The sequence below is a fragment of the Saccostrea cucullata genome, unplaced genomic scaffold (genome assembly GCF_032062105.1).
Source record: "Saccostrea cucullata isolate Sc308-1 unplaced genomic scaffold, CSIRO_AGI_Scuc_v1 ctg2128, whole genome shotgun sequence".
NCBI lineage: Eukaryota > Metazoa > Mollusca > Bivalvia > Ostreida > Ostreidae > Saccostrea > Saccostrea cuccullata.
Window position 1 is genome coordinate 45855 of NW_026936973.1, and position 27760 is coordinate 73614.

The 27760-nt window shown below is 33.2% G+C and overlaps 2 protein-coding genes and 1 long non-coding RNA gene across 4 annotated transcripts; all 3 read left to right on the forward strand.

The window, feature by feature from the left end:
* The first annotated feature begins 2734 nt into the window (after positions 1-2734).
* Positions 2735-11955, forward strand: LOC134246947 (uncharacterized). 2 transcript variants are annotated; one of them, XR_009987742.1, is made up of 5 exons: positions 2735-2990; positions 3108-3220; positions 7780-7911; positions 9484-9593; positions 11712-11955. It is a non-coding gene; the product is annotated as an uncharacterized LOC134246947 (long non-coding RNA). The 2 variants fall into 2 exon arrangements; XR_009987743.1 differs by having other exon boundaries at positions 7783-7911.
* A 5732-nt stretch (positions 11956-17687) lies between these two features.
* LOC134246948 (uncharacterized) lies at positions 17688-18670 on the forward strand. Its single transcript, XM_062729293.1, has 4 exons — positions 17688-17767; positions 18031-18087; positions 18205-18355; positions 18567-18670. Exons 1-4 carry the CDS (start codon positions 17735-17737, stop codon positions 18668-18670), a joined length of 345 nt encoding a protein of 114 aa, XP_062585277.1. The 5' UTR covers positions 17688-17734.
* Positions 18671-18956: 286 nt separating this feature from the next.
* LOC134246945 (uncharacterized) lies at positions 18957-20247 on the forward strand. Its single transcript, XM_062729286.1, has one exon. The coding sequence runs from the start codon at positions 18984-18986 to the stop codon at positions 20217-20219; it is 1236 nt and encodes a 411-aa protein (XP_062585270.1). The 5' UTR covers positions 18957-18983; the 3' UTR covers positions 20220-20247.
* The last annotated feature ends 7513 nt before the right edge of the window (positions 20248-27760 follow it).

A 27760-nucleotide genomic window follows, 5' to 3' on the forward strand; every position in this document is an offset into this window, starting at 1 on the left:
GTAGTCACGGATCTGCACAAAGGCGGCACAGATCATCGCTCTTCACTGACCAGAGCAGCGGTGGAGTTCGGCAGCCCCCTGTGTTACTGAGCAGTCCTCTTTAGGAACGCACTGCTCACCTCCATGGCAAGAGGAGCAGATTATAAAAGGTATTCCAAACTTTCCCTAGCCAGTTTTCCGCGGCTGATGTGGGCCCTACACATGCGAAATAATAAAGAGAACAAGAAAAAACAAGGATCAGGACTACATCATTGTCAGGATGAGAGACAGACAGACAGTCCGTTTGTTCACCAAGGCTATGTGCGGCACGGAGTGCTGGAAAGATCACCGTCTCACAGTCTTTAAACTTTACCATTAAACTTCCGGATCAAACTCAGGATACGTCCTCAGTAGACTAAGGCTTCAAAACGTCTCAACGTTGGTAAGCTCAAGTTGCCTTTACCTCTCTCCGTACTTTGCTGACACCCTGGAAGAACGCCTGAACTCCACCGTGCTGCATGGAGCACAGTTCGTAATACTGTGTACAATACAGTCTTTGAGTGTCTTGGGCCCTCCACCAAAAATAACACAAAGACAGGTTTGATGAGAACCGACCCGAGATCATGCAGCTTCTTGAGGACAAGCATCGCGCTTCCAAGGCTCATATAGATGATCCCACCTCTACAACCATTAAAGACGCTCTGAGGAACGCTGGCAGCATAGCACGGCAACTACTTCGGGATATGCAGGACTCTGGCCCAAAGCTGACGAGATCCAACTTACGCCGAATTTAATGACAGGCCTAGGAAAAACTTTTATTGTGTACTTGGAGAAGTCTACGGGCCAACTCCATCAGGCTCGTCCCTTCTCCTCAGTGATGACGAGTTAACACTCATCAGAGAGAAGGAAAAGATACTGGACAGGTGAGCGGAACATTTCATTGGTGTTCTGAACCGTCCTTCTACCATCAACGACGAAACCATCAACCGTCTTCCCAGAATAACATCAACTAGTCACTGGATGCCGTTCCCACATTGGATGAGATCCATAAAAAGCAATTAGTATGTTGTCACTGGGATAGCACCTGGCCGATATCCCGATACTCCATCCCAGCTGAGATTTACAAAGAAGGGGGCATGGCTCTAATCGGAAAACTCCATCATCTGCTTGTGCGAGGATCGGCCTGACCAGTCACCTCAGCACCCACCGTCCAGGTCATCCCCCTTCCCCAACAAAAATGAGACAGGGGTCATTGTCGTTACCGACGGACGAATAACTAAACTAGTATATGTGCGTTGGTACTTATCTTTTCGTTATACAAATTTTTGAGGTACAAATAATTGTTAAATAAAGGGGGAAAAATATGCAATTTGAGAATCACGGCTAGTAACTCAGTTAATGCTCTTATAATATGTTCACCATATCTCGGAGTAATTCTTGTAAAACTTTCTATCACGGTTGGCAACAGTGTGAAAAACACTTTGCAGGTTGCAAATATAATTAGCTCAAACTACCTAATTTGAGCAAATAAAGGGCAAAAACTGTGTCTCTAGCATTAAAGCCACAACAGATTTGATGCTATCATACATTTTCTCACTAGTTAGGGGTATACCTTACCAAATATCACTATCAAGTTTATTCACCCAAAATGGTACCGACCACCCCCAGTGGCCCATGGACTACTTGGCCTGATATAAAATATATAGAAATAAATAAACCATTCTGACCGAGAATAAAACTATCAAAATTACAAAAAATATTACTTAATCCAAGTTTACAAAGATTTCACCTCATTTAGCGATGACGTCTCAACCACTTAACTATGATGTCATGTAGCCTTTGACAGTATTTCTGTATTACAATAAGGCAGAGGAAAGGTCTTAAAAATGGAATAAACAGAAAATTCAATGTTTTCTAGTTGGACATCTAATTTATTTCACGAGTTTGCTTCGCACTTGTGAATATAAAAACCCTGTCCCATTCTTGAAATGTATTCCATATTAAACTACAAAACATTGAATATCCTATATTTATGCAGACTCCGGACCGTGGCTTGTGACGATGCTGATCGCAATGCACTTGTCAATATGTGACGTCATTTAGTAAAACTTGACCCTGTTTGTATGCAGTGAGAGGCAAATCAATATGGCAAGCCCTTTTACTATTTATTCGGAAAATAAATTTCATCTGAAAATTACAGAGATATCTCTCATTTTAGAGAGATATCTCTTAAAAATAAGAGATATCTCTCAACTTAAAGAGATATCTCTTATTCTAAAGAGATATCTCTATAAGAAAGAGATATCTCTTAAAGTTAGAGAGATATCTCTTATACTAAGAGAGATATCTCTTTTTCTTAGAGAGATATCTCTTTCTCCTTGAGAGATATCTCTTTCGTGATAAGAGATATCTCTGATCGTAAGAGAGATATCTCTTTCAACTAGAGAGATATCTCTTTCAACTAGAGAGATATCTCTTTCACCTAGAGAGATTTCTCTTTCACTTAGAGAGATATCTTTCCAAGTTAAAGAGATATCTCTTTAAGTAAAAGAGATATCTCTCTAAGTTTATCTTAAGAGATATCTCTCAAAGTGAAAGAGATATCTTTCAAAAGGGTCTAAAAGAGATATCTCTGAAGCAAAAAGAGATATCTCTTTATTGCAAAGAGATATCTCTCTTCATTATGTTTATTTAAATTCCATTTGAAATGACTTCTCCCTTTACCGGAAGTGAATTTTTTATTCATTATTTCAAAAGCTGAGAAAATTCGGTCCAGAGTCTGTAAGTCTCGTCACGTGACTCGCGAGATTTTACGATAATTTTCACTTCCTCGCACATGGTCATGGTGAATGTGTATTGAGTTCAGCATGTTTCTAGTTTACACACAGCTTTCAGGGGGAAATTAAATAGTTTTACAAAGCCGAAGGGTTGTCCGACTTACGATGTATGAATTTCATGTCATAAGAAATTGGGTGCGAGCGTCCACCAGGAATATTTCGATCGAAATACAGGTAAACAAATCAGAGAGTGTCATCCGTTTCTTGTTTATTTTGAGGGAAAATGAAGTGTTTTATTCTTAACCGAATGAAATAGTTTCAAAATTATCTTTTGCCTTAATTTGTTAACAGATTTCTCTTGAATCCGAGATGTTATTCATCAGCTGATTATAGAGGAGGAGTTTTCTCATTGATGGGAACCAACGTCATATTTATGATACTGTGGCTGCATCACTTTTGTTTGGGTAATTTTTTAAATATGCTTTTTATGCCCCCGTTAACGAAGTTTCGGGGGTAATTAGTTTTTGTCGTGTCCGTCTGTCTGTCTGTCTCTCTGTTTGTCCGCAAAAACTTTCACCTTGCCCATAACTTTTGATTTAGTGGAGCTATGACTTTCATATTTCATATGTATATTCCTTGTGTAAGACCTTTCTTTGGGTACCACCAAATTTGACCTTTTGACCTTGACCTTGGAGTTTGACCCACTTTAAAAATACACAACATTGACAGAAATTTTTGAAGGGTTAGGACTAGGGCATTCATACTTCACAAATTTAATCCTTGTGACAAGACCTTTCATTTGATTTCAAGAACCTTGACCATCTGACCTTGACCTTGGTGTTTGACCTACTTTTTACAAACTTTAACCTTGACCATAACTTCTGAATAGTTGGGGCTAGAGCTTTCATATTTCACATGTGTAATCCTTGTGACAATACCTTTCATTGGATATCAAGAATCTTGACCCTTTGACCTTGACCTTAAAGTTTGACCTACTTTTTACAAACTTTAACCTTGGCCATAACTTTTGAACGGTAAGGGCCAGTGCTTTCATACTTCCCATACGTAATCTTTGAGACAAGGCCTTTATTTAGAACACAACAACCTTGACCCTTTGACCTTGACCCGGAATTTGTCCTATCTTTTATGATGTTAACGTTGGTCATAACCCTGGAACAGGTGTAGTTAGTGTTTACATTTCTCATTTCTTGTGAAAAGACCTTACTTTGGTACCAATTAACATATTTGATTTGCATTTGAGAAAGCTTATATGGGCGGCGGAAAGGGTAAAAAAGACATTTATGCAAAACTAACAACTAATTTTATAAACATAATGAAATACAAAACATACAACCTGAAAAACAAAATCAACAGACTCTTTTGCAAATCCAACAGACTCCGATGCGAAACCAACGATCACCAATGCAAAACCAACGATTATTCACTGAATTGTCGCTAGATGGCGTGCAAAAGACATATACCTGAATTAACGCTAGATGTTGCGCAAGTTTTTCTACGTCATCATTATTTTTGTACTTTCATGGTGTATATCGGAATACATATAATAGGGACCATTTACTAAATAATATTTACATTTCCAATGTCTTTGTCCGAGATAAAATTACCAATTGTAAATGTAATTGATTTCCTCATGAATGTTTTGGCGCGGTTCCAAAAAAAAAACAACGTGCAGGGCGGGACAACACCTGGAGAGAAGCAGGCTTGGAGCCCGTGGATTGGCGGAATCAAAGCATGTAAATATAAGGAATAACTGTCTTATTTTTCGAATTCATGAAGATGATCAATGGATTGGCTTGTGTGATAATTTTATGCATAAACGCCTTCGGCGTTTATGCAAATTATCACACAAGCCAATCCATTGATCACTTCATGAATTCGAAAAATAAGACAGTTATTCCTTAAATACATTATATACCCATTTTTATCCATTAGATTGACCCTGTGTATATTTTAGGGAATGACACGAGAACTTAAAAATATAAAGAAAAGAAATTAAGGCAAGATGTCTGTGTATCCATATCTTATTTTTGCTTAAAAATAAGGTGTAGGAATTTAGGACAGCGATTACTCCAGGTTTGGGGGATACTGTTTGGAAAATCAGTAGGGGGCCAAGGGACATAGAGCCTGCAGGGGGGGGGCTGACTGAAATTGAATTTGAGCATGCATTTTCATGGTCATTTAGAGAGCATTAATTGCAACGCGGAACCATTTTCTGTGTTAGTCAAAATGCACATGGGACAAGGTCTACTGCACATACCATGGCAAAGATGCCACCACACCTTGTACAGGAGTACAATTGAGTCTCATCCTTGTAGCGCTACAGTGTAAAAAATTTGTTTACGGTTTCAACTATACTCAACTTTACTTAAAAAAAAAACGCATAGTAAACTTTTGAATAAAATAAAAACTATCCTGTCGAATATGTTTTCAGATTTATTATCAAACATTTTAATTCATGTTTGATCAACAAGTTACCAAAATCTTGTCAGACTTTGACTGAAACTTCATGAGTTATTGATATTGACATACCCTCCTATGTCGATACCCCCCCTCCTAAAAAATAATAATAATAAAATAAAAAAAATATCATCTCTCTTGCGCATTAATACCAACCTTGATTATCCTGTTCATCAGGGCATTTATCTTTTTCTGTATTATATACATGTAATTTATATTTGTACAGGCGCAGATCCTGTTTTTTTTTTTCAGGGGGGAGGGGGCCTCATCAAGATCAATAAAAACATTCCAGCCCATAATTTTCTTGACAAGCACCCCCCCCCCCCAAACAAGCCAAGCAAACAAATAATCAAACATAAACTCCTTTCCCAAACTTATGATAAACTTATTTGGGGGAGGGATTGGGTGAGGTTAACTTTTAAAGCTTCATACATAGAAACCTAGTACTTTACATAGCCACTTGGCATTTTCGCTTATTTGATGAGGCTCAGCGTTTTGGGGGGGGGGGGGGGCGTCTAAGGTCATTTAAAGTAAACTTGGTTTAGTGTTAAAAAAAACCCTCGACTCTGCAAAATCCAAGGGGTGTGTGTGTGGGTGGGTGGGGACGGGGGGGGGGGGGAGGGGGGTCTGGAACTCTAGATCCGTGCATATAGCTATATTATTGAAAACTGTGTAATTATTGGGCAATACATGCAGTTTGATAAAATTATTTTTTTACTCTAACATATATGAACCATAATTTGTGCGACATGATACGTCCTCTTATCAATATGGTTAAAATCAGATCCTTTGATCCACTCACATAGATCGCTACACAAGAAGCGATCTATATGAGCGGAACAAAGGATCTGATTCTAAAATAAATTTAATACAGTTCACTTAGTCGTACAAAGAAAAGCAAAAATGATACAAGTACAACTTGCAAGTGATTTTTTCATGTATCAACATATTGTGTAATGCATGAATACAATAAAATAATATTATATGACCTTTTTTGAGAGTGTAAGGGGATTTTTTCTTTCAATATATTTACAGTCGTTTCTAGGTGTCTTGCTGCCTCTTGTATGTTTGAAAGTCCAACATATGATGCTAAATATTATCCGAGGTTTGCCAAATGGATGTTGATAGACAATTTGGACCCGGACCACAATTAGCTTACATATACATGTGTATAGACTTATGTAGTAAAAACATATGTTTTGTATTCTTTGTAACTTTTTAAAAAAGATTCATTTCCAAAATATTTTTACCACATGACAAGAGCAATGAGTCAGGTAAATATTCACATAAAAATGGGGCTGTTCGATGTGGAAATCCCTGGTTATTAATAAACTTCTGACGTCATGACCTCCAAATAGCTCTCGCTTGGCTTAAAAAATGTAAATAAACCAAATGACCTCTCATATTAATACATATTTTTATGCATAATTTGTGCTTGAAATGCACCTTGATGCATATCATTGTAAACTTTTGACATCAAACTTTTATTCTATATCCAGAAAGTTCCAGTCTCACAAACATGCGAGCCTTTTTTGATTTTATTTTTATCATTGAAAGGGAGGCATGCGAATTTCCTACATGTGCTACGTTTCAGCCTTTTGACCTTCACTCTTTAATTGTACAAAAATAATGATGACGTAGAAATACTTGAGCGCCATCTAGCGTTAATTCAGGTAATATATGTTTTTTGCACGCCATCTAGCGACAATTCAGTGAATAAATCGTTGGTTTTGCATTGGTGAACGTTGATTTCGCATCGGAGTCTGTTGATTTTGCAAACGAGTCTGTTGATTTTGTTTTTCAGGTTGTATATTGTTATGTATTTCATTATGTTTATAAAATTAATTGTTATTTTTGCATAAACGTCTTTTTTACCCTTTCCGCCGCCCATAAGCTTAACTGTCGCTAAATTGCCGTACGGGGGCATCAGTGTTTCACAAACACATCTTGTTTTTCAGTAAATTTTAACCTGCTTTGTATTAGTGGATTATTTTTTTGAGCATTAAATGTTTGTAGCAATTTAGATCTATTTCACAAGGATAAGATGTTCATATATTTTGCCATCTCTCTGCATAAAATAAAATTTAGATGACCATATTTCTCACTTTAGAGAGTATGTTTCTTGTTTATAGAACATGGTTTATGGATTTTGGTAAATTTTTCTGTCTGTTCAAATTCGCCTGCATGGCACAGTGGTTAGAGTGTCTGCTCTAGTAGAGTCGCGAAATAAGGTGTTGATCCTTACATCATGAGTTTGAATCCCACTGTGGGATGTGGAGACCTGTCCTTGGGATGATACAGTATAACTGTGGCCCCTTGTTGCAGTAGGTCAGGTGTTGGCACAAAAAAGATCCCTTCCTGCTCAATCAGTCAATGGCCCTGAGTGCTGAGTATAGGTAATTAGGACAAAATTTGCAGCTCTCCACTGTCGTTTCCATATGAGTGAAAAATTCTTGAGAGGAACGATAAACAATAAACAATCAATCTGTCTGTTCAATTTATTCACTGATATTACACAACTGTATACACTAAAACTTATTAATAGCAGAGGTACAAGAGAACCAGTAACACAGATAAAAGATGCAGTTCCTAAGAGATCCAAAGTCAGCAGCACCTAAGACTATACTGATCATGACTTTGAATTATCAGCATCCAAAACAATGCAAATCAAATACAGGTATGAAATTGATGCAACAAATAAGTTCTAAGACAAATATAAAATTTATTTTTTATAAGACATAGCATATCAAAATGACTAATATACTAGTCAACAACTGGCCAGCTTTAAAAATATATTGTTTGATGTACTCCTACCCACTTTTATCAAGGTTGGCAGGTAGGTTGGTAGGTACCGGTAGTTTTTTTATGCCCCACCATGATTATGGCCTGGGCATATAGTGTTTGTCATGTCTGTCTTCTGTCTTTCTGTCCATGCATCACACTTTGCTTTTAGCTCAGTTCAAAGCCCAGTTTCAAAGAAACTATACAGGATATTTCATCAAACTTTGCTGATAGATATTGATAAGAGCTATGCAACTGCATCAACATTTTCTGTCCTTGACCTTTCCTTTGACCTTGACCTCACTTTTCTTAAATTAGTGTTTAACTTAGTTTTAAACATACCATTCAAGATGGTGTTACAGCAATTTCGGTTATAACAAAGTTGCTGGGACCTATGAAATTACTTCGCTATATCCATAATTCATTATTATAATAATCGTATAAGAAATTCATTGAAATATTATAGCTGGGAATCCAAGATGACTTCGCTATACCCATGAATTCGCAATATTCGTGTTCGTACGAAACGAGATTTACTGTATCAAACTTACTATACTGATGAGAGCTTTTCAACTGAAACAAACATTTTTTGTCCTTGGCCTTTCTTTTGACTTTGACCTCAATTTTCCTAAGTTAGTGTCAAACTTCATATGGTGATACATTCTGATGTAAGCAATTCAACTGCATCAACATGACGTTGACCTTTTATTTGACCTTGACCTCACATCTCTGAAATTAGTGTCAAACTTCATATGCTGATACATACTGATGTAAGCAATTCAACTGTAACATTTTTCAAGATATTCTGATCAAATTTCATACAAATTTTCATTTTGCATGACTAATATACCCTTGGCGGGCATTCCTGTCCTGTGGACATATTTCTAGTTTTTTTTTCTTATGTCTTACAGCATTGAATAAATTGATAACTGTCATATTTAAAACCACAGACTCAGAAATCTGTTAATGTTTTCATTTAATTACAAAGACTTTGTATTTATAAATTAAAAAGCATCCTAAAAAAAAATATACCTTATCTTTACAACATCTATGGAAATTAAGGGGGGTGTTAAAAAATTTTAAGTGCCCCCAAGAAATGAATGCAAATGGGTAGGGGCAATTTTAACAGGTCGGTCAGAGTACAGCAAACAAATCATTTTTTTTTATTGTTGGCCTAGGAAGGGTACCCTAAATATGAAAATGCAACAAATATTTTTAAATAAAAAGATTTTAAATGAAAATATTTTTTATGTATAAAAAGGACAATTTTTATTCTGATTTTCTTGTAAAATCATTGATAAAATTTAATGAAGAAAGTTAAGATTTGTATCAAATAAATGGATATTTGTAAGATTTATAACTCATTATTTGTCAGGCACCTTAGTCCTACATCATTATCAGTTGCACATACAACTATGGCCTATGTAATAATTCAATTGGCATATTACAGAAGCTTGCTAAATTACAGGTTTTGTCTGTACATCTGGCAATCTTGGGGCAATACTGGATGGTTTTAAATAAGAACTGATCCAGCATGAAGACCAGCCATGTGCCTCACCTGTTATGACATTATTAAAGGTAAGTGTCCCTATAAGCAAAGAATCTGACAAAGCAAAACCTTCATCTTAAAAGATTTACATTTAATACTTATTTGATTGGTAGTTTTAATTATTTTTTTTTCTTCTACGCAGCCTTTTATTTAGCATTTCTGAGTACTGCATGGTATATGATTGCCATACTTTCCAAAACTTTTTTTAAATGCTTTATTTTGAAGCATTTTCCATATCCATATATACACTGTACAAACACAAGACAATTTTCACCCACTCACCACCACAATTGCACACACTCACACAGTGCACTTTCTAAAATTAAAAATAATGAGATGTTTGTAAAATACTTATGCCCCCCTCCCCCCACTTTGGAATTTTTTATCTAAGTCCAAAAAGGCATTACTCTGTCAAAAATGGTGCAAGTATACCCAAAAGAGAACTTGACATAGATATTCATGATCATCTGATAAATCTGTATACTAAATTGCATTTCACTATGTGCAACCCTTGTAAAGGAAATGAACAGAAACTGCCAGTAATTGGAATTTTTCTAAAGCCAAGGGGTATAACTCTGTCAAAAATGGCGCGATGATCATACCCAAAACAGAACTTGACCTAGATATTCACATGGGCGTAGTCACAGGGGGGGGGGGGCAGCGGGGGCACTAGCCCCCCACTTTCAGATCTGGGGGGGCAAGAGTATGTCTGTGCCCCCCCCACTTTTTAACGAAGAACAAAATCACAGCTCTTTTTGCTCAACATTACCTATACTATAGGAAAGTATAGTTATATCGAAGAATTGTGGAAAAAATAGGAATTGAAAGTAGCTTGTCTTTGAAAAAGTTGGACACTAACCCCCCCCCCCCCCCCCCCCCCGCACGAAATAGGATTTTCGAGTTTGGGGAACTTTCAGTTTTTTTTTTTTTTGGAGATGAGCCCCCCCCCCCCACTTTTAAGTTTGTGAATACGCCTCTGATTAATCTGATATACCTTTATAAATGGACTGACAGACAGCAGCAAAGCAAAATGCCCTCCTTTATTCAAAGGGGGGGGGGGCATAATAAATGTACATATATGTAAACATATGACAGTTAAACATACAATTTATCCAAAAACAAAACAGATGCACCCAAATGTGTAGATATAAATTAACAAAAAATTACAATTTTGATTTTTTCATCACTTCTTGTACACATTATCATACAGGACCCATTTACTGAGTATTTTGTCCTTACATTGAAAAACTTCTTCACAACAATTTTCTATGTTTCTGTAATACTTGAATAACTTTACTGCATCAATAAATAATGGCTTACTATCTTGTGATCTTGAATAGTAAATAAAATTTTTTGCAACTAATAAAAGAAAATTTTCTAAACAACTTCCTTCTATATTAACAAGTAAAACAGTTCTTTTGGATATTCTGTAATCTTTTTCAATGACACTAGACCTTTGTACAAATTGATTCCAAAATTCAGTCACATAAATATACACAATCATAAAATAAGTGAATTATTGTCTATTGTTTATATCCTGTTTCTATGTCTGTTTGTCATTTGTCAACTTTAACCTCCACCATAACTTTTGAACCATGAGAGATACAGACTTCATATTTAATATGCCTACTCCACTAATTAAATTCTTTCAAAAGACACCAAGGTCAATGACCTTGTGACCTTGACTGTGACCTATATGCTAAAAATAGCTTTTTTTTTAACTTTCGCCTTTACTTTTGATACATTAAAGATAGAGAAATCATATTTGGAATGCCTTCTTCATTAATTATGCTCTTTCAAATGACACCAAGGCCAGTGAACTTTTGACCTTTAATGTGACTTTAATGCTATAAATACCATTTTGAACTTTCACCATACCTTTTGTACCGTTAAAGATAGAGACTTCATATTTGATTTGCATACTCCACTAATTAAGCTCTTTCAAATGACACCAAGGCCAATGACCTTGTGACCTTGACTATGACCTATATGCTTAAAAAAACTTGTTTGAATTTGTTGCCGCCTGGTGCATAGTGTTTCACAAACACATCTTGTTTTGAAGTAGTTTTAATATTTGAATTTCTGTAGAATTTTATGTTACATATAAAAACCAAAAACTTTTAAAATCAGAATCATTTTTATTTCAGTACTTTGTGACAGTGGGATGATGGAATATTAAAGAATGGACATGGCTCTATATTACTGCATCAGAAATCAATCCAGGTTTACTTATAAATCAAAGAAAAACACTCAAACAGTCAAGCATCATTTGAAGCTACATGTGTCACCGCTTTAACAATATGCCTGCTTATATAACCAAAAAACACAGTGACCAGTTGTACCTATGATGTCAGACAAGATCCCGAAAAAACTTCCAGTACACTCATCACTACCTGCAAAGAATTGAAAATTCTAAATGACCTGTATCAACACTTTTGTACTTCATCTGGCTTGTATTTTCAGTACTCATTAGCTTTTAGCTTCCTGCAAACAAAATTTCATAAGTACTAACTTGCAGGTGTAAAATATTTGAAACAGTTAGCTTGTCCCAAAGGAAATTCTGCCAGTTAGCAGTGGCATGAGCAGTTGATTGATGTCACAGTTCCACCGGCAAAGTATTTGTAGCTGAATGGTGCCATGTAAAACACTTTTCACAAGAACATGGAAAACATCCTAGAAGTGAGGATCTGCAAGAAATTAAGAGAATACTTTCTTGAATATTTTCAATGTTATAAAATGCTTGTGTACATCCTTTATATATAAAACTAATTACGCATGCATGTAACTACCAAATATACAAATTAAACTTCAATCCTTAAGTTTGTTCTTAAGTTTATTTATATTGTATTAAAATGAGCATGCAATATTTGTCTTGTTATACTGAAGGATTCAATGTTAAGAAAATGTCGTTCATTGAAAAAATGTGCAACCATTCTGCGCAGTTAGCAATTTTCATGGAGAACCTATCGATGTGCATTTGCAATTGTTGGGATGACAGGCACACAGTAGAAGAATTGTACTTGTTAATAAATGTTTTTTACCAATCAAATTTCAAATTGATAATTTAATAAGAAAGCATATGACAAATTTAACTATCATTATGGTCCATTGATTCACCATGGTGTTTGAGCTTTTGTGGACTTGATACTTAACTAGTAAGTTTGCAATATTGAAGTAAAGAAAAGTGCAGCCCAAAAAATTATCCTGTACCAGATTTAAAATGAGTGCCATCCTTAACTACTTGGGAGTTGCCGCACTCTTCATGAGTATAAGAATTATTGGATATGCCTCATTAACAGGTCTATACTGGTACATGGATGACACATTCAGTCGAAGCATTGTCCCCTTTTCAGTACCTCCTGGATCTCTGTAAAATATGACAAATGTAGATAAAATGTTCTACCATTGAATGATGAATGTCTTATGGACCCAGTGCAGACCTGTTTGGTGACAACATTGGATAAATTTGGGATTGTTCTAGCTAAGACAAATAAGAAAATTCCTATTTCTAATGCCTATTTTAAGAAAATAAAATGTCTTTCTCATAATTGTAAGAGTATTTGGGAACACGGGCACCTGAAGTATGGATAATACCCCCCCCCCCTTTTTTTTTGTTAAATTTAAAAAAATATATAAAAAAGGGGGGGTTATTATCCATACTTCAGGTGCCTGTGTTTGGGAAGGGGGTCATAAGGCTTTACAGTTATATATATTGATCGTACATGTATGTCGTTTAAAGTCCTACAGTTAATATTGAAGTTGAATATATACATCCCTGTTTACATGAAAGAAGTAATGTTGGACGTTTTTATTTTTGGAGTATTAAGTTTTTATTGACTTCGCATTCTATATCCCCAGCTCAGCTGTCCTGTGAGCTAAATAAATGAAATAAATATAATATGGAACCAATCTTTGGGGGACGTTTTGGTTTGAAATCCTGTTACTTTCGCTTAAAACAATAAAGCAATTAAACCTTGTTTACCTGTATCAATCAGTCCATTTTATCCTCTTCTTTTCAATAACCAGAAAACGAACGACTTAACAGACATTACTTCCTGTTTCGCTTTCGTTTTTAACGGGAGAATTAGTTATTTTATTTAAAGGGTGATTGGAAAAGAGATATCTCTTTCATTAAAAGAGATATCTCTTTAGCTTAGAAAGATATCTCTTTTTGAAAATCTAAAGAGATATCTCTCTAATTAAGAGAGATATCTCTTTTAAACTTGTTAAAGAGATATCTCTCTAACTTTAAGAGATATCTCTCTCGTTTAAAGAGATATCTCTCTAGCTTATAAAGATATCTCTCTTACTAAAAGAGATATCTCTCTTTCAAAAAGAGATATCTCTTTTGTTGAAAGAGATATCTCTCTAAAGTATTAAGATATCTCTATTAGTCAAAGAGATATCTCTATAAGCTAAAGAGATATCTCCATAAGCTAAAGAGATATCTCTCTATGCTAGAGAGATATCTCTCATTTTCAAAGAAAAATTTATTTTACGAATAAATAGTAAAAGGGCTTGCCATAAATCAAGTTATATTTTTTCAAAGAAAAATGTATGCTAAAATTAAATAAAATATCATTTACATATATTTTATAGGCCATTAAATTGGATTCAATGTCTTCCTAACGATGTTATTGATATATTTTTCGTATGTTTCCTATTTAATTTACACTGCCAAAAAATGTATATTTGTATGCAAGTACATCAAAGGGTAATGTGGGGGTCTTAGTAACGCAACAATGTTAAGGCCTACTATGAGAAACTGAAAATAGACGTGCAAAAAATGGGGAATTTTTTTTTAAACTGAATTTATCTTAATTAAGCTGTTTAATTACTACAGAACTTAAATACTTTTGGAAATAGCTAAGTATAACAAACCCTATACTGTATGAAGTTTGTCTCATTGATGCACAGTCACGTGATAAATGCATAGCACGTGTACTGAATGTAGGTCATAAACAAATTTCAATATCGCAAGGGCATACCCTAGTTGCAATTAAAAATTTACGCTATTAATTGTTTCTGCATAATTCGTAGCTTCTGAAAAGTGATGCTGCTTTAAATAGAATTCGCGTTTTAATAGTTAAATTTTCAGGTAAATAAGCCAATGTCGAAATATGTTTGAATTTTACCAGATATTTTATGTACTTATAAAACCACGCCCTCGATTTAAAGAGAGTAGCAGCACTTTTCCAGGTTAGAAAAATATTCTTTATCAATATTCAAAAAATGGTTATGATCTATTCAGTGTATGTCCTTGCGAAAGTACGATTTTATGAGGCATCTCGATGTAAAATATACGTAGTCTGTGCATAAAAACACGACATAATTAATAAAATACATTCTTTTCATAGTTAATGAATAATCGCACTAGACAAAGGATAAACATTGGTATTAATCGACTATTTAAAACCTGTAAATAATATTCTGTTTAATAATAAAACGCATTTTTCATTGTTAAAAAATTCCTCAATCTGCCTCTCACAGCACATGAAATACGTCATTTTTACAAAATGACGTCATGTACACAACACAAGTTCATTGCGATGAGTGCTTTGTTTATAACCAGCTACATGGGATTTAACCAGCAAGTTTTTTTTTAATGCACTGATAAGTTTTATTGTTTTTTATTATGCTAATACAGTTTAAAATTGCAAATTGTTCCATTTTCAGGTATTATGAGAAATACATAAAAGTCATTTTTTGTGTGACGTCACAGTAAACTTTCCCCGTATAAATTAGGCCCCGCCCTCTTTTTCAAGCCTTAACAATGCTGCGAAATTGATCTAGTGAATACACTGAATATATCAATAAGTAAGCTTTTACAAATCGAATTCTAGAAGAATTAAGGTATTTGTAAAGTGCTGTGATCCTGATGAAATCCTGAAAATGATATAACTAGCAATATTTCATGCCTCGCCAAGCAAAAAATACAACAATCGCTCTTACAAATATGGATTGAACAATGAAATTGAAGAATCTTAGAAAGGATCGTAGCACGTTTCAGAAACTACAAAGTATTGTAAATGTATTAAATAAACAAAGAATGTTATCTTGGTTATTCCCATGCACTACTAAAATTTTTAGGTGACCTCAGCACTGCAAGTGAATGTGCTAAAATCACAACAACTGCCGCATCATGTGACAAGTCTCAATATGAAATCTCATCGTCCACAATATGTTTTTATTAAACATAATTACAATTATCCGATGGAAGGCGCTGACTCACAATCTTTCCCTGATGAATGGCCCTGTTTGCTGTGTATATAAGGGCTAATTTGAAAAGCTTCACCGAAATATAATGACGTATCAATATAAGCGAACAGTTTTTGCATGGGGCATAAAACAACACGAATTCAATCAATTCTACATTTAACCTTTAAAATCTTATGTTTTGCTTAAATGTTCACTTTTATGTCGATTAGTCTGTTCATAATCATACCAGTAAGTAAATATAAATATTTCCAAGTGAAATGCGAATGGGGATGTTGAACTTACTGCAAGAAACATTAAAGAACAATAAGTATCACTAACAAATTGTTTGCTAGCTTTATATGTCTCTTTGATTTTTTCAATAAAGTTATTTGGACGACACTTGTAGCCCAAGGACTATTTAAAAAAAACATGTTATCAACACTTATGAATAATCAGGACAAAATCCCCACTTCGAACCTGTCCAATTCATTTGTTGTTTTCAGATATATCAAAATATATACGACCAAAGGTAATGTAATAAAACAAGTCATTATAACGACCATTATATGCAGAATACATAACTGCTTATCAGATATATTTCAAGTGCTATGTTTGAATAATTTTTTGACTCAAGTACTTCGACCTAGTTTTTGTGTTATGCAAAAATGATGCGGCCATTTATGAAGTGTATTATGCTGACGACAGGAAAAGATGCAAAAATTTTGTTATGAAATACAGTTTATTATATAGTCTATTTATAGTCCCTATATAATCTATACAAACGCAAACAGTTCATAAAATTACATATTCACCGGATTTTAGGCCGTATTCACCGGAGGGTCAATGCGCGTGCAACAGCATTGTGACGTCACAATCAAAACATCAAACAACGTTGTAAACAATGGTTGCAACGGCCGAAGCGAGCTACGTATCTGAGCAGGAAAACAATTATTCAAACCTTTTTAAGGATTAATTTTTAACATTTGGACGCCTTACCCATAGCGAAACTACGAAAGGAAACCGCGGAGGTTACAAGCAGTAATCTGGAGATTTTTTTTTTATTTTCAACAATGGAAGATTGCAAATGAAAATGGTGTCGTCATACATCCTTCAATGTCTTATTTATTCAAATCCCAACTATATAATAAAACAATTATGGACTCTTTTGGTGTTGAATATGGTTTGTTATTTCATCAGAAAAATATCCATATTGACCTCGGCTTCGCCTCGGTCAATATGAATATTTTTCTGGTGAATAACAAACCATATTCAACACCAAAAGAGTCCAAAATTACATAATATTATTCCAAATACATCCATATTACATAAACGTATATCAGTATTACTGGATATTGGAACTATTCAGTAATGACTTTAAAAGTATTGCTAGTCTTTTATTAATTGACTCAGGCTATATTCAAAAGTTTTTTCATAATTGAATTACGAATCCTTTATTTTAAAAAGACAATATAAAACTTCATTGATAATTTAGAATTTTATTGATTTTGAATGAATCTATATGATTGTGCCCTAATGTTCTTTTGTACACCTTTTATGATAATTCCATTAATTGGACTACGATTAGCTGATTTCACCTTTATGCTGACTTTTTAAGACCTTTAACGTTCACTGGGTTTAATACATAATAATAATAATATTTTACTACTGTAAAGATTGTGTCACAAATTTAATTGTCTTATAAGCTCTTGATATACAGAGAAAGGTAAGCCAACAAATATTTTTAATGCAGTATTTGCAACTAATTAAAAATAGGAATTAAAGACATTTTTTCTCTTTTCTTAAAAGTGTGGGTTGATGAGTTCCCTTTACTATCGAGTTAAAAAAAAGATTTTCAAAAATTGCCTGCGTTTGTCTTTAATGAAACTTATTGTTAAAATTCTAGCAAAATGTTAATGAGCGCTTCAATTCAATTGACTGTTTTATCTTAATATTAACCTAATCTAGGTCCAGGATGGGAATCAAGGATATGATATTTAAGAAAAAGGTAACAATTTAACGTTCTAAAATTATGCACCAATCCATCATTTCATAATGAGGTTGTAGATTCCTCAACTTATGCATTGATGTTCAATTTATGTGGAAAATACATACACAAAGTCATGTGCTTTTCATAACTTTTTTCTAAACTCAAATATACCAAATTAAATGACGTAATGCATAACAAAAATAAAATTTTATTGAATATCTACTTATTGAGAAAATCAACTCTTATTATTCCAAAATATAATTTAGTTTCTCTTAAAACAGAACGCAGATTTGTACAATATTCCAATTCGAGGATTTTCATCATCTAAAAATTTTAAGGTAACAATTTTAAAGTTGTCGTTTGGATAAAGACACATTTACAATGACAACTATTAATCTGTTTTCAAATGAACATTTATTCATATAATTATATAAAAGACATTCTGTTTTTTAAAGTACAAGATACGGGCTGAGAAAACCATAATTCCTGATATTGAAGAATCAAAACCTAAACGATGGCTTTACATCCTTCTGATATTGCTGCTTCTTTTGATATCTGCGTCCGTGTTGAGCAGTTTGCTGGTTGCAATGAATAATGAACTTGAAGGTATACGAAGATTAATTTGAATTCTTTCGGAAGCTTATGTGTTCATTGGGTATCATTATTTGAATAAAAAAAATATCATAGACAAGAACTTTTTGGATTTTAGAATGAAACAATTAGAGTGTAATGCATTTAGTTGTACATAGTAAGTTCTTATAAATCGTACAACGTTAAACGTGCTGAACTTTCTGATATATTATTTAATTAATTTTAGTAGAAAATGAATCGTTAAAGAGTTCAACAACTACCCTAGTTACCGTAAGAACACAAACAACACCTGGGCCAATATTTGCCAAAAATACAACAGTTGGTAAGTAATTGATCAAAGAGGTGAATGTAAGCATCATATTAGTTTGATAAAATCACAAATGAAACGGAAATTAATTCACAAAATAATATTATCATTGAAGTTTATTAGCATTTCTTAGGTAAGGTTTTAATGTTTTTGTCTTGTTTTATAAATGAACCATCATAACTAATAGTTATAAATAATAGTACTAGAACTATTCTGTTTTACAAGCAAGCGCATGCTCTTCGTGCCATATACTGTTAAATAAAGAAAAATAATGAATTAGACAAATATTATTGATATTTAACAGGAAGCCGAGGAAAATCATTCCTGGTGTTATTTATGAAAAACATCATGCCTACTACAAAATCAGTCTACGTAACATCGGATAATGGCACAGATTTGAATATAACTACTTCACCAAATCTTAGTCCTTCACTGAAATCTCAGATAGACAGACAAATTCATGTTTTATCATATGAGCATGTCATATTACCGAGTTCAATGGAACTAGAAAGTTTTAGGAAAGAGAAAAAGGCAATTTTATTTGAAACATCAAATGATGTTTTTGTAATAAGTCATGACAACGGAAGTTATTCAACTGGAAGTACAACCCATATCCCTTTACATCAATTGTCTACTGAGTATATAGTGATATCAACACCGCCGTCTAACAACTGGAAAAGCCAATTGGCAGTAGCCGCTGTTTCTGACAACACAACTATTTCAATAACTTTCAAAATGGAAACCAACACCCCTCTTTACATTCAGGGCAATATTTACAGAAATGGGGATACGTTTAATCTCACACTTGATAGCTTTGAAACGTACCAGATCGCACATAGTACAGATCTGACGGGAACAGTAATTGAGTCTTCAGATCCAATAGCAACCTTTTCCGGTAACGATTGCAATACACTGGAGAACATCGGTGCATGCGATCATCTAATTGAGCAATTACCGCCAACAGAGAGCGTTGATGACACTTATATTGTTCCTCCTTATTCAGATGATAGAAGCACAAAGATTCGTATAACAGCCACAAAGAAGACCAATATTACATACACCATTGAGGATGTAATCCAAACACTGTCATTAGATGTTACCAATACTTTTGACACACATATTTCAAGCACCCAATCGTGTTTCATTCACTCAGAAAGTCCAGTTTTAGTCACTAGCATTGGACTGCATTCTAGTAGTTCTGACATGGGAGATCCCTCGATGACGATAGTTCCTGGAATAAACCAATACCTTGATTACTATAAAATTGTCGTCCCACAGGGATATATTAACAATTTTGTTTCTATTATGATTGATGCTTCATCTCGAACATCTGTTCAGATAAATGGTTTACCCGTACCAGAAAGTGCTATAATATTTGAAGAGAATATATCAATTGGAAACGATACATACAATGTAAGGTCAATAACAGTTTCCCAAGGGGAAGTTACAGTTTCTACCACTGATGGAAAAGGCTTTGGTCTTATGTTTTCTGGTACCAAAAGAGACGAAGCATATGGTTTCTCTGGAAACTCTTTACTTCTCAATCGTTTTAAGAATAAATCGTCCATTTAGCTAATCTTTAACCAGTGAAATATTTAAGAAAATACGAGGGGTGATCAAAAAGTTCGCAAACTATCTCTATATCTACAAAACCACACAATTCAGATTAGAATGAAATTTGGTACACACATAGCCATACACAAGGTCTATAAATAGCATATGCTGAATAAAGTTTCTCTCCTTGTTTGTGACGTCACAATGTGAAAATGACGTTTTCAAGAAAAATAAACTCGTTCAGCAAACGACTGTACAATTTATTGTAATATTTAGAAATCCCTCTACAGTATCATATAATAATTTGTATACAGTTTATTGAGATAAATGAGTTCCTATAAATTCAATTAATGATTGGATTAATCGTTTTAGTGAAGGAAGGCTGATGGTTAAAAAGCCCAGTGAAAGCAAGTTTGAAAAGATATGTATTTTTAATAAAGCAATTTGCTATCAAAGACCCCCAATTAGCCCTTTGAAAAATAGTTGAATATTTGAACAATGATATAAGTATTAAATACCTAAAATATTGTTTACTTTAGATTTTAAACATATTAGATATGATAAATAGGATGCACCCATTCCCTATCCACCTTTAAATCTCTTGAGACAGAAGATTTGTGTTTTAATGGTCGCCATGCTTATTTTTGGAAAGGGGGGTATGACCATTTCTGACAAATTAACTGTTCTTGTCATAAAAATTAACTCACATGGAAAGAAATATAAAACTCGGACAAATCTTTTAACTTTTGTGACACAACGCTACGGAGGGGGTCACGTGACCGCCAATATCACTGATTCGCGAATGCGCAGAACGGTGTTTGATGTGCATTAAAATTGGGGAGGATTAATTTAAAATATAATCAACATTAAAACCAAATATTGTTTCTTGTATGGAAGCAAACGTTTTGATACTGTATAAATAAATTTTGTATACAGATTAATCATCAGAATATCTAGGACTATCTTTGATTTTGTACGATCGAGCCAGTTTGGACCGAGTTGTTCCCCTTTTGATTCAAATTATTTCTTGTTTTTGTTTATTTCCTTTGCAGAGATAAATATCATAGAATTTAAATAAAAATATAACAACAAGTTTTCCTATGATTCCAACGATTATGAATTTTGCAATTATTTCGAAGCATAGAGTTTTGCTTGATTAAAACAACTATAAGTGGCACGGATATTGATTTAAATGGCTATTTCACAAAAAGTGATGGTTTTAGCAAATCGAACAGTTTTAACTAAAGAATTAAACACTTCCTTTGAAAATGAAAAAAAAATAGGGAAACGAGGATTATACAAGAAGGATATGGAGATAACGAACAGTTCACTCTCAAAGTACATATAACAATACAAGATAGGAGCAGAGCAAACACGGACGTCCGAAACATAAGAGGTGGGATCAGGTGCGAGGAGTGAGCATCCCTTGCTGTCCGGTCACACCCGCCGTATGCTCCTTGTCATGATCAGGAGCTCAGGCTCAAATCACAAGCTCAATTGTCGATTGAAACAGTACAAATCCGAACAAAGAGAACAAAGATGGATCTCTAACAGCATCATCGTTGGGATCATGAGCCATGGAGGAGTATGCATTCCCAGTCATATGGTACACCTGCCGAGTACTTTTTTCATGATTGAACACTGCACATGAAATCATTCGTAGACAATTCAGCCTGCATGAAAATAAAAATTTAAGAATAAATCTGTAAATCGACAGATAGCATTTGACTGACTTAAAGTTGAATTGAATTCGCTGACAAGGTCATTGCGAAATGTTGAATTAAAACAAAAATATTTATATCATAGATTCAGCAACATGTTCCTATGTTTAAAACATTTGTAGATAATTCAAACTGTATATATGAGCCTAAGAACTAGCCTTTAATTCAACAGTAAGCATTCGACTGAGTTAAATTGAGATTGAATTTGCTAACAATATCATTGCAAAATGATTATTTTAAACAAGAATGTTGATACCATAGATTCACCAACTTGAATCACTTTTTAGGCATACCCTGAAGAAATCAATGGAAAATAGACGTAATGAACAAATAGACACCATTTAAAAATAATTTTAGTGTTTAAAAGCTATCATCATATCAAATGAAGTAATTTTTTCTTAATATAACAGTAAAAATCAATCCTATGGTAATTTAGATTAGACACCTATTTTTAACAGGTCATAAAGAGATTTCAATATTGGTAGGTTATATCTCCAAAGTGAAAATTTAGTTTATAAATTGTTTTAATACAATTTAAACATAAAATAAGATAAAAATTCAATTTACTTATATTTATTCGTTAAAATGTTATCATGATAAAATACCAGAAAAATAAACTGGTGAACACCATTAATGTCAGTATTTATTTGACTTTGCACCTTCTCTGAAAAACCTATAGCTGTGGGTATTAGTCCACTTTAGACAGTTCTACTAAATATTATTTCATAATTAACATAGAGCTTATAACTATGACCTTGACCATTAAATCATCTATTGTGATGACATAGGTGCTAATACATGTACTAAAAAGAAAGGAATTCATAGGTATACATTTAACATTCATTTTAAATTCATCCAAATCTTGCATTTCGTGAGAAATCAATATAACAGATAAACAATTCTTAGGTTATTTTTTTTTAAACTTTTGTTAATGGTTAGGAAATTTAGCCTATAACACACAATTTTTATTTTTATACTGTAAACGAGGAAATTTTGACGATGTGCTAATTTTGACTATATTGACGATTTTTCTTTTCTCGTCAAAATTAACACTAGTCAAACTTCAAATCATATACAGAGCGTCACAACATTGACCATTGTACAAAATTACCGCTTTATAGTTAATTTCTTTTCTAATTAGTTATGAAAACACAGCGATATATAATCATTTAAAAAAAACCATTGAATCGAATCTAGTGTATCAAATACTGCATGCATAACATAGCGTAATAATCACGTCGTGTTTGATCTAATTTGTCACCTCAGACAATATTGACCGCTTATAATGAATATTTCAAGAGGGCAATTATTTCATCAAATCTTACAAACTTAGATAGTTTGTACAATCTTACACACTGAAGATGGTCTGTACAAAAATTGAATTTTAGTGACACCGACACTGCCAATGTATCCTCCTGAATTCAAAGATATATAACTCTTGATTAAATATTTCGGCAAAATTAACACTCGTCAATTTTCGTACCCAAAAAATCGTCAATTTTTCAACTCGCCAATATAACCACGTTTACAGTATGTCAATATTTGATCATGTGTTTGTATAAATTAAAAAATATATACTGATACTGTAGCATACCCATTGCATATAGATTCGGAGGTCTCACAAAGTCAAGGTTAGTAATAATAATTATAACTTAAGTGTAGTCATTTTGCAATGTTCATGAACATTGAGTGGCGAATATTGTAAACAATATAAAATTTTTCAAATACACTGACATGATTGAAGAGATGAGTTATAATACAAATTGACTAATAGATCTTATTTATAATACAATAATGACTAATATATTTTTTGTTCATATAATAAAAATACATAAATTATATTTAATATGTCTTTACCCAAGAATAGCCAATGAAAGCCAGTATGGTATTTTTCCTATGGGGTCCCAATAAGATCATAATATGAAATCACATTTTTTCAGATAAATAAATAAAAGAGAAATCTTTTTAATAAATTCTGAAGAGAACCAGGGATCAGGTGAGATTTGGGAACCACTCTTCCCTTATAAAATTTTATGTCAGCTTTTTAAAATCATGTTACTTGTTTAAATTATAATGTTGACATGTCGACTACAAAAACAATAATGATTAGTCAGATCATTCTGTTGCTTTGTAAACTTTGTAAGAAAATGAATTTTTACTGGATGTCATGTCACAAACTGGGCAGGGACACGTTCTCCTGTTGTATATACGATATATGATATAATAAGTCAACAAAAAAACTTAAAAAGACTAAATTATTCGATCCTAAGTCATCATTAATATCGCCAAGTAATGGCAGAAGTTCATATGATTTTACCGTTCACGGTAGCCTAGTCGTAGAGCGTTCGCTTCTTGATCGGGAGGCCCGGCTTCAATTCTCGATCGCGGCGCCGCGTCAAACCTAAGACGCAAAAATAGGTAGTGACTGTTCCTTCGCCAAGCGCTCGGCATCAGAAATGAAAGTCATGGGTCTTTCGGATATAAAAATGTTGGTCCCGTGTCACGGTAGGCGCCGGCACGATAAAAAACCCTCACTGCTCAATGGCCCTGAGTGCCGAGTATAGGTCTAAATTTGAACCCCTTCACCGGCATACGGTGACGTTTCCATATGAGTGAAAAATTCTCAAGAGGGACGTTAAACTATATACAATCAATCAATCATATGATTTCAAAAGTAATATTAATGCAATACCCCCTTTAAATACAACAGGACACGGAATGAAAACTTGTACAGTTGCACCTTGAGTCAGCCCATAGAGATACAAACTACGGTAGATAAAAATAATGCATGATGATAGATTATCTAGAGGTAATTTCAATGATAAGTACACGATGGAAAAATTAGATGAACAGCTTTGATTGGGAAGTACATGTATGAATTATAAATCCATAAAGCTTTCCGGTAAATACGGCCCTTGAATTCTGGCTTATAACCATGTAGTCTAACCCCACCTCACCCCCAAAATCCTCTTCAGCAAATCCATTAACATGTATTGGCAAGTAGTGCAGGTCATAATTTACCTTATGGCTTTATGTATACGAACATCAATGTAAAAAAAAGTCAACTCGTTTCAGTTTGTCCTTTGCAACATATAAATGAAGCAGTTCCTTGTTGTCCCCCGCTTTTGCGAAAATAATCAAAGTACTGAATCGAGGTGACGTCTTCCAGTAAAAATTGAAATTCATCCCCAAGTAAATGGCACAGACAAAAATTTAAATCTAGGAGAAATAAAAATCACTGGACAGAAAAATGTGAGCAACACGGCAATGCATTTTGTAACTTATTTGATATATAAAAACTGAACTAGTTATCCTTAATTAATATAGTCTGATCTTTAGATTTATAAGATTAGCAGTTAAGTAATCAGAAATACTCATTAAAGTATCTCTGAATCCGTAAAATAAGGTAAATTTATCAACAGTATTTCTTTAAAGTTAAAGATTAAAGTTAACCATATTATAAAGGGGAAATTTGCAGAAAATGTTAATTGGAATATTACCAATGCATTTTCTAATTGCAAACTGATCAACAAATATATTTTAGGTTAAAAAAAACATTAGGTATCCAGGCTTTCAGAGAAATTGTCATGATTTGTATACTAATTTGGTATCTTTTGTCTTTTATTTCCGTCATATATTCTAAAATACATAGTGTAAAAGGCTTTTGCTATCATTGAAAAACACCACAAATTACTCCTTATTTCACATCAAGCTAATAAGCTTTGGTAACTAAGGCTGGATTCAAGAAAACCTTAATTCTCTAAAACTGTATTATTTCTTTTCTTTTATAGGGTACATATATCAACTTGTATAAGACCTTTTCTTAGACTTTCATAAATCTTGAATCTTTTTAAGATGAATAAAATAAAAATTTTTGCATAAAAAAATTATTTTCAAGCTTTATTTTTATGCATTTCAAATTAAATATTAGATTTTGCAGTTATTAAATTTTGTATATTCTATATTTAAATTATATTTTGATTTGTTTCTTGCTACACAGTAATAAAGATGAAAATTATATTTAATTATATTAACCAAAATGTGCAGACACTTGGCTTATATAAAACTTATATAAAACCACTAAATATAGAATGTGTATCCTGCCAGTGTCATTTTGTCTACTGTATCCTAACTCTCTCACCACGGTCCTCTACAATATGCCAACGTATTAAAGACCCTCCCACACACACACACATCCTTATACACACCCTAGTTTAATTTTTCTTAAGTTTTAAACATTTAAAATTTTTTTAAAGATTTCAAATAGTATCAATTTACATTTTTTAGAAAAACATCAGCAATATACACAAATAAAGTTTTTATAGCGTATTTTATATGTAAAAATGTCGCGTTTACGTTATCATTACGCATAGTACACTCCTGCAATTTATATAAAAAATTGAAATAATTTAGCCTCATTCAACATGGTGGTCATGTTGAACCTTTGTAATAGGCCTTCATAAAAATGAATGACAGGTAAAAATGACCAAGTTAACGCATGATATATAGAGGAAAGATGCTTACTGATTTCACATAAAATATGATACCTATAATTAAATTAGTGTTAACGCATGATATATAGGGGAAAGATGCTTACTGATTTCACATAAAATATGATGCCTATAATTAAATAAGTGTAAAGAAAAAAGTACTCATTGGTCTCTTTTTGTCCCTGTGAATTTCTAAAAAATCAGAACTACTCAGTTTTAGTTGAAAATATGTTATATTTTTACTTGGACCCTTGGTGATTTCATATCAAATAAAAATGACGTATTTTTTTCTTTTGTCTATATATTATGACGTCATGAATTTCATCATTTTCCTAAAATCTTGAAAATTTCGTTAAAAATGACCAAAAATTTAAGGTAGTCCGATCCTCAGGTTTATAAAATTAGCAGTTAAGTAATCAAAAATACTCATAAAAGCATCTCTGAATCCACAAAGTTATGAAAATTTATCAACAGTATTTCTTGAAAGTAAAATATGAAAGTTAATCATGTTATAAAGGGAAAATTGTCAAATCTCCAATATTTTTGCAGAAAAAGCGAAATGGAATATCAGCAATGCATTTTCTAATTGCAAATTGATCAACAAATATATTTTAGGTTTAAAAATGATAGGTATCCAGGCATTCAGAGATATTGTCATGATTTTTAAACTAATTTTTGTCTTCCATTTCCGTCATGTTTTCTATAATACATTGTGTAAAAGGCTTTTGCTATCATTTGCAAGACACCACAAATCACTTCTTATTTCATACCATACTAATAAGCATTGGTATCTAAGGCTGGATTCAAGAAAATTTTATTTCTCTAAAACTGTATTATTTTTTCCCTTTTATAGGGTACAAATGTCAACTTTTATAAGACCTTTTCTAAGACTTCCAAAAGTTTTGAATCATATAAAGATGAATAAAATGAAAATTGATGCATGAAAAAATTTCATTTTCAAGCTTCATTTTGATGCATTTCAATTTAAATATTAATTTTTGGAGTTATCCTTCCTGGCTGAGGATCACATATCCTTAAGCTATTTTTTTAAAAAATATTTTGCATAGCCCCCAGCCTTTGATCTAAAATGTTGAATTATATAAACAAATGAAAGAATTGTTTCAGAAGATTCTAATCCATGAAATAATTTTTGGATGGCGGGGTGGGCTCATATTTTTATCAAAAGTAGAAGATGCTAAGTTCACCCATTTTCTTCAAAAATCAAGAACATTGCAGTTTCATAACGCCTGAGTTTCCAACTAGGACTATCAAAGGATTTTTTTTATAGGAAATGAAAGCACTAAGTCTCTACTTTATGTTGATGGTCGAATTAGGACGTAAGGACTTG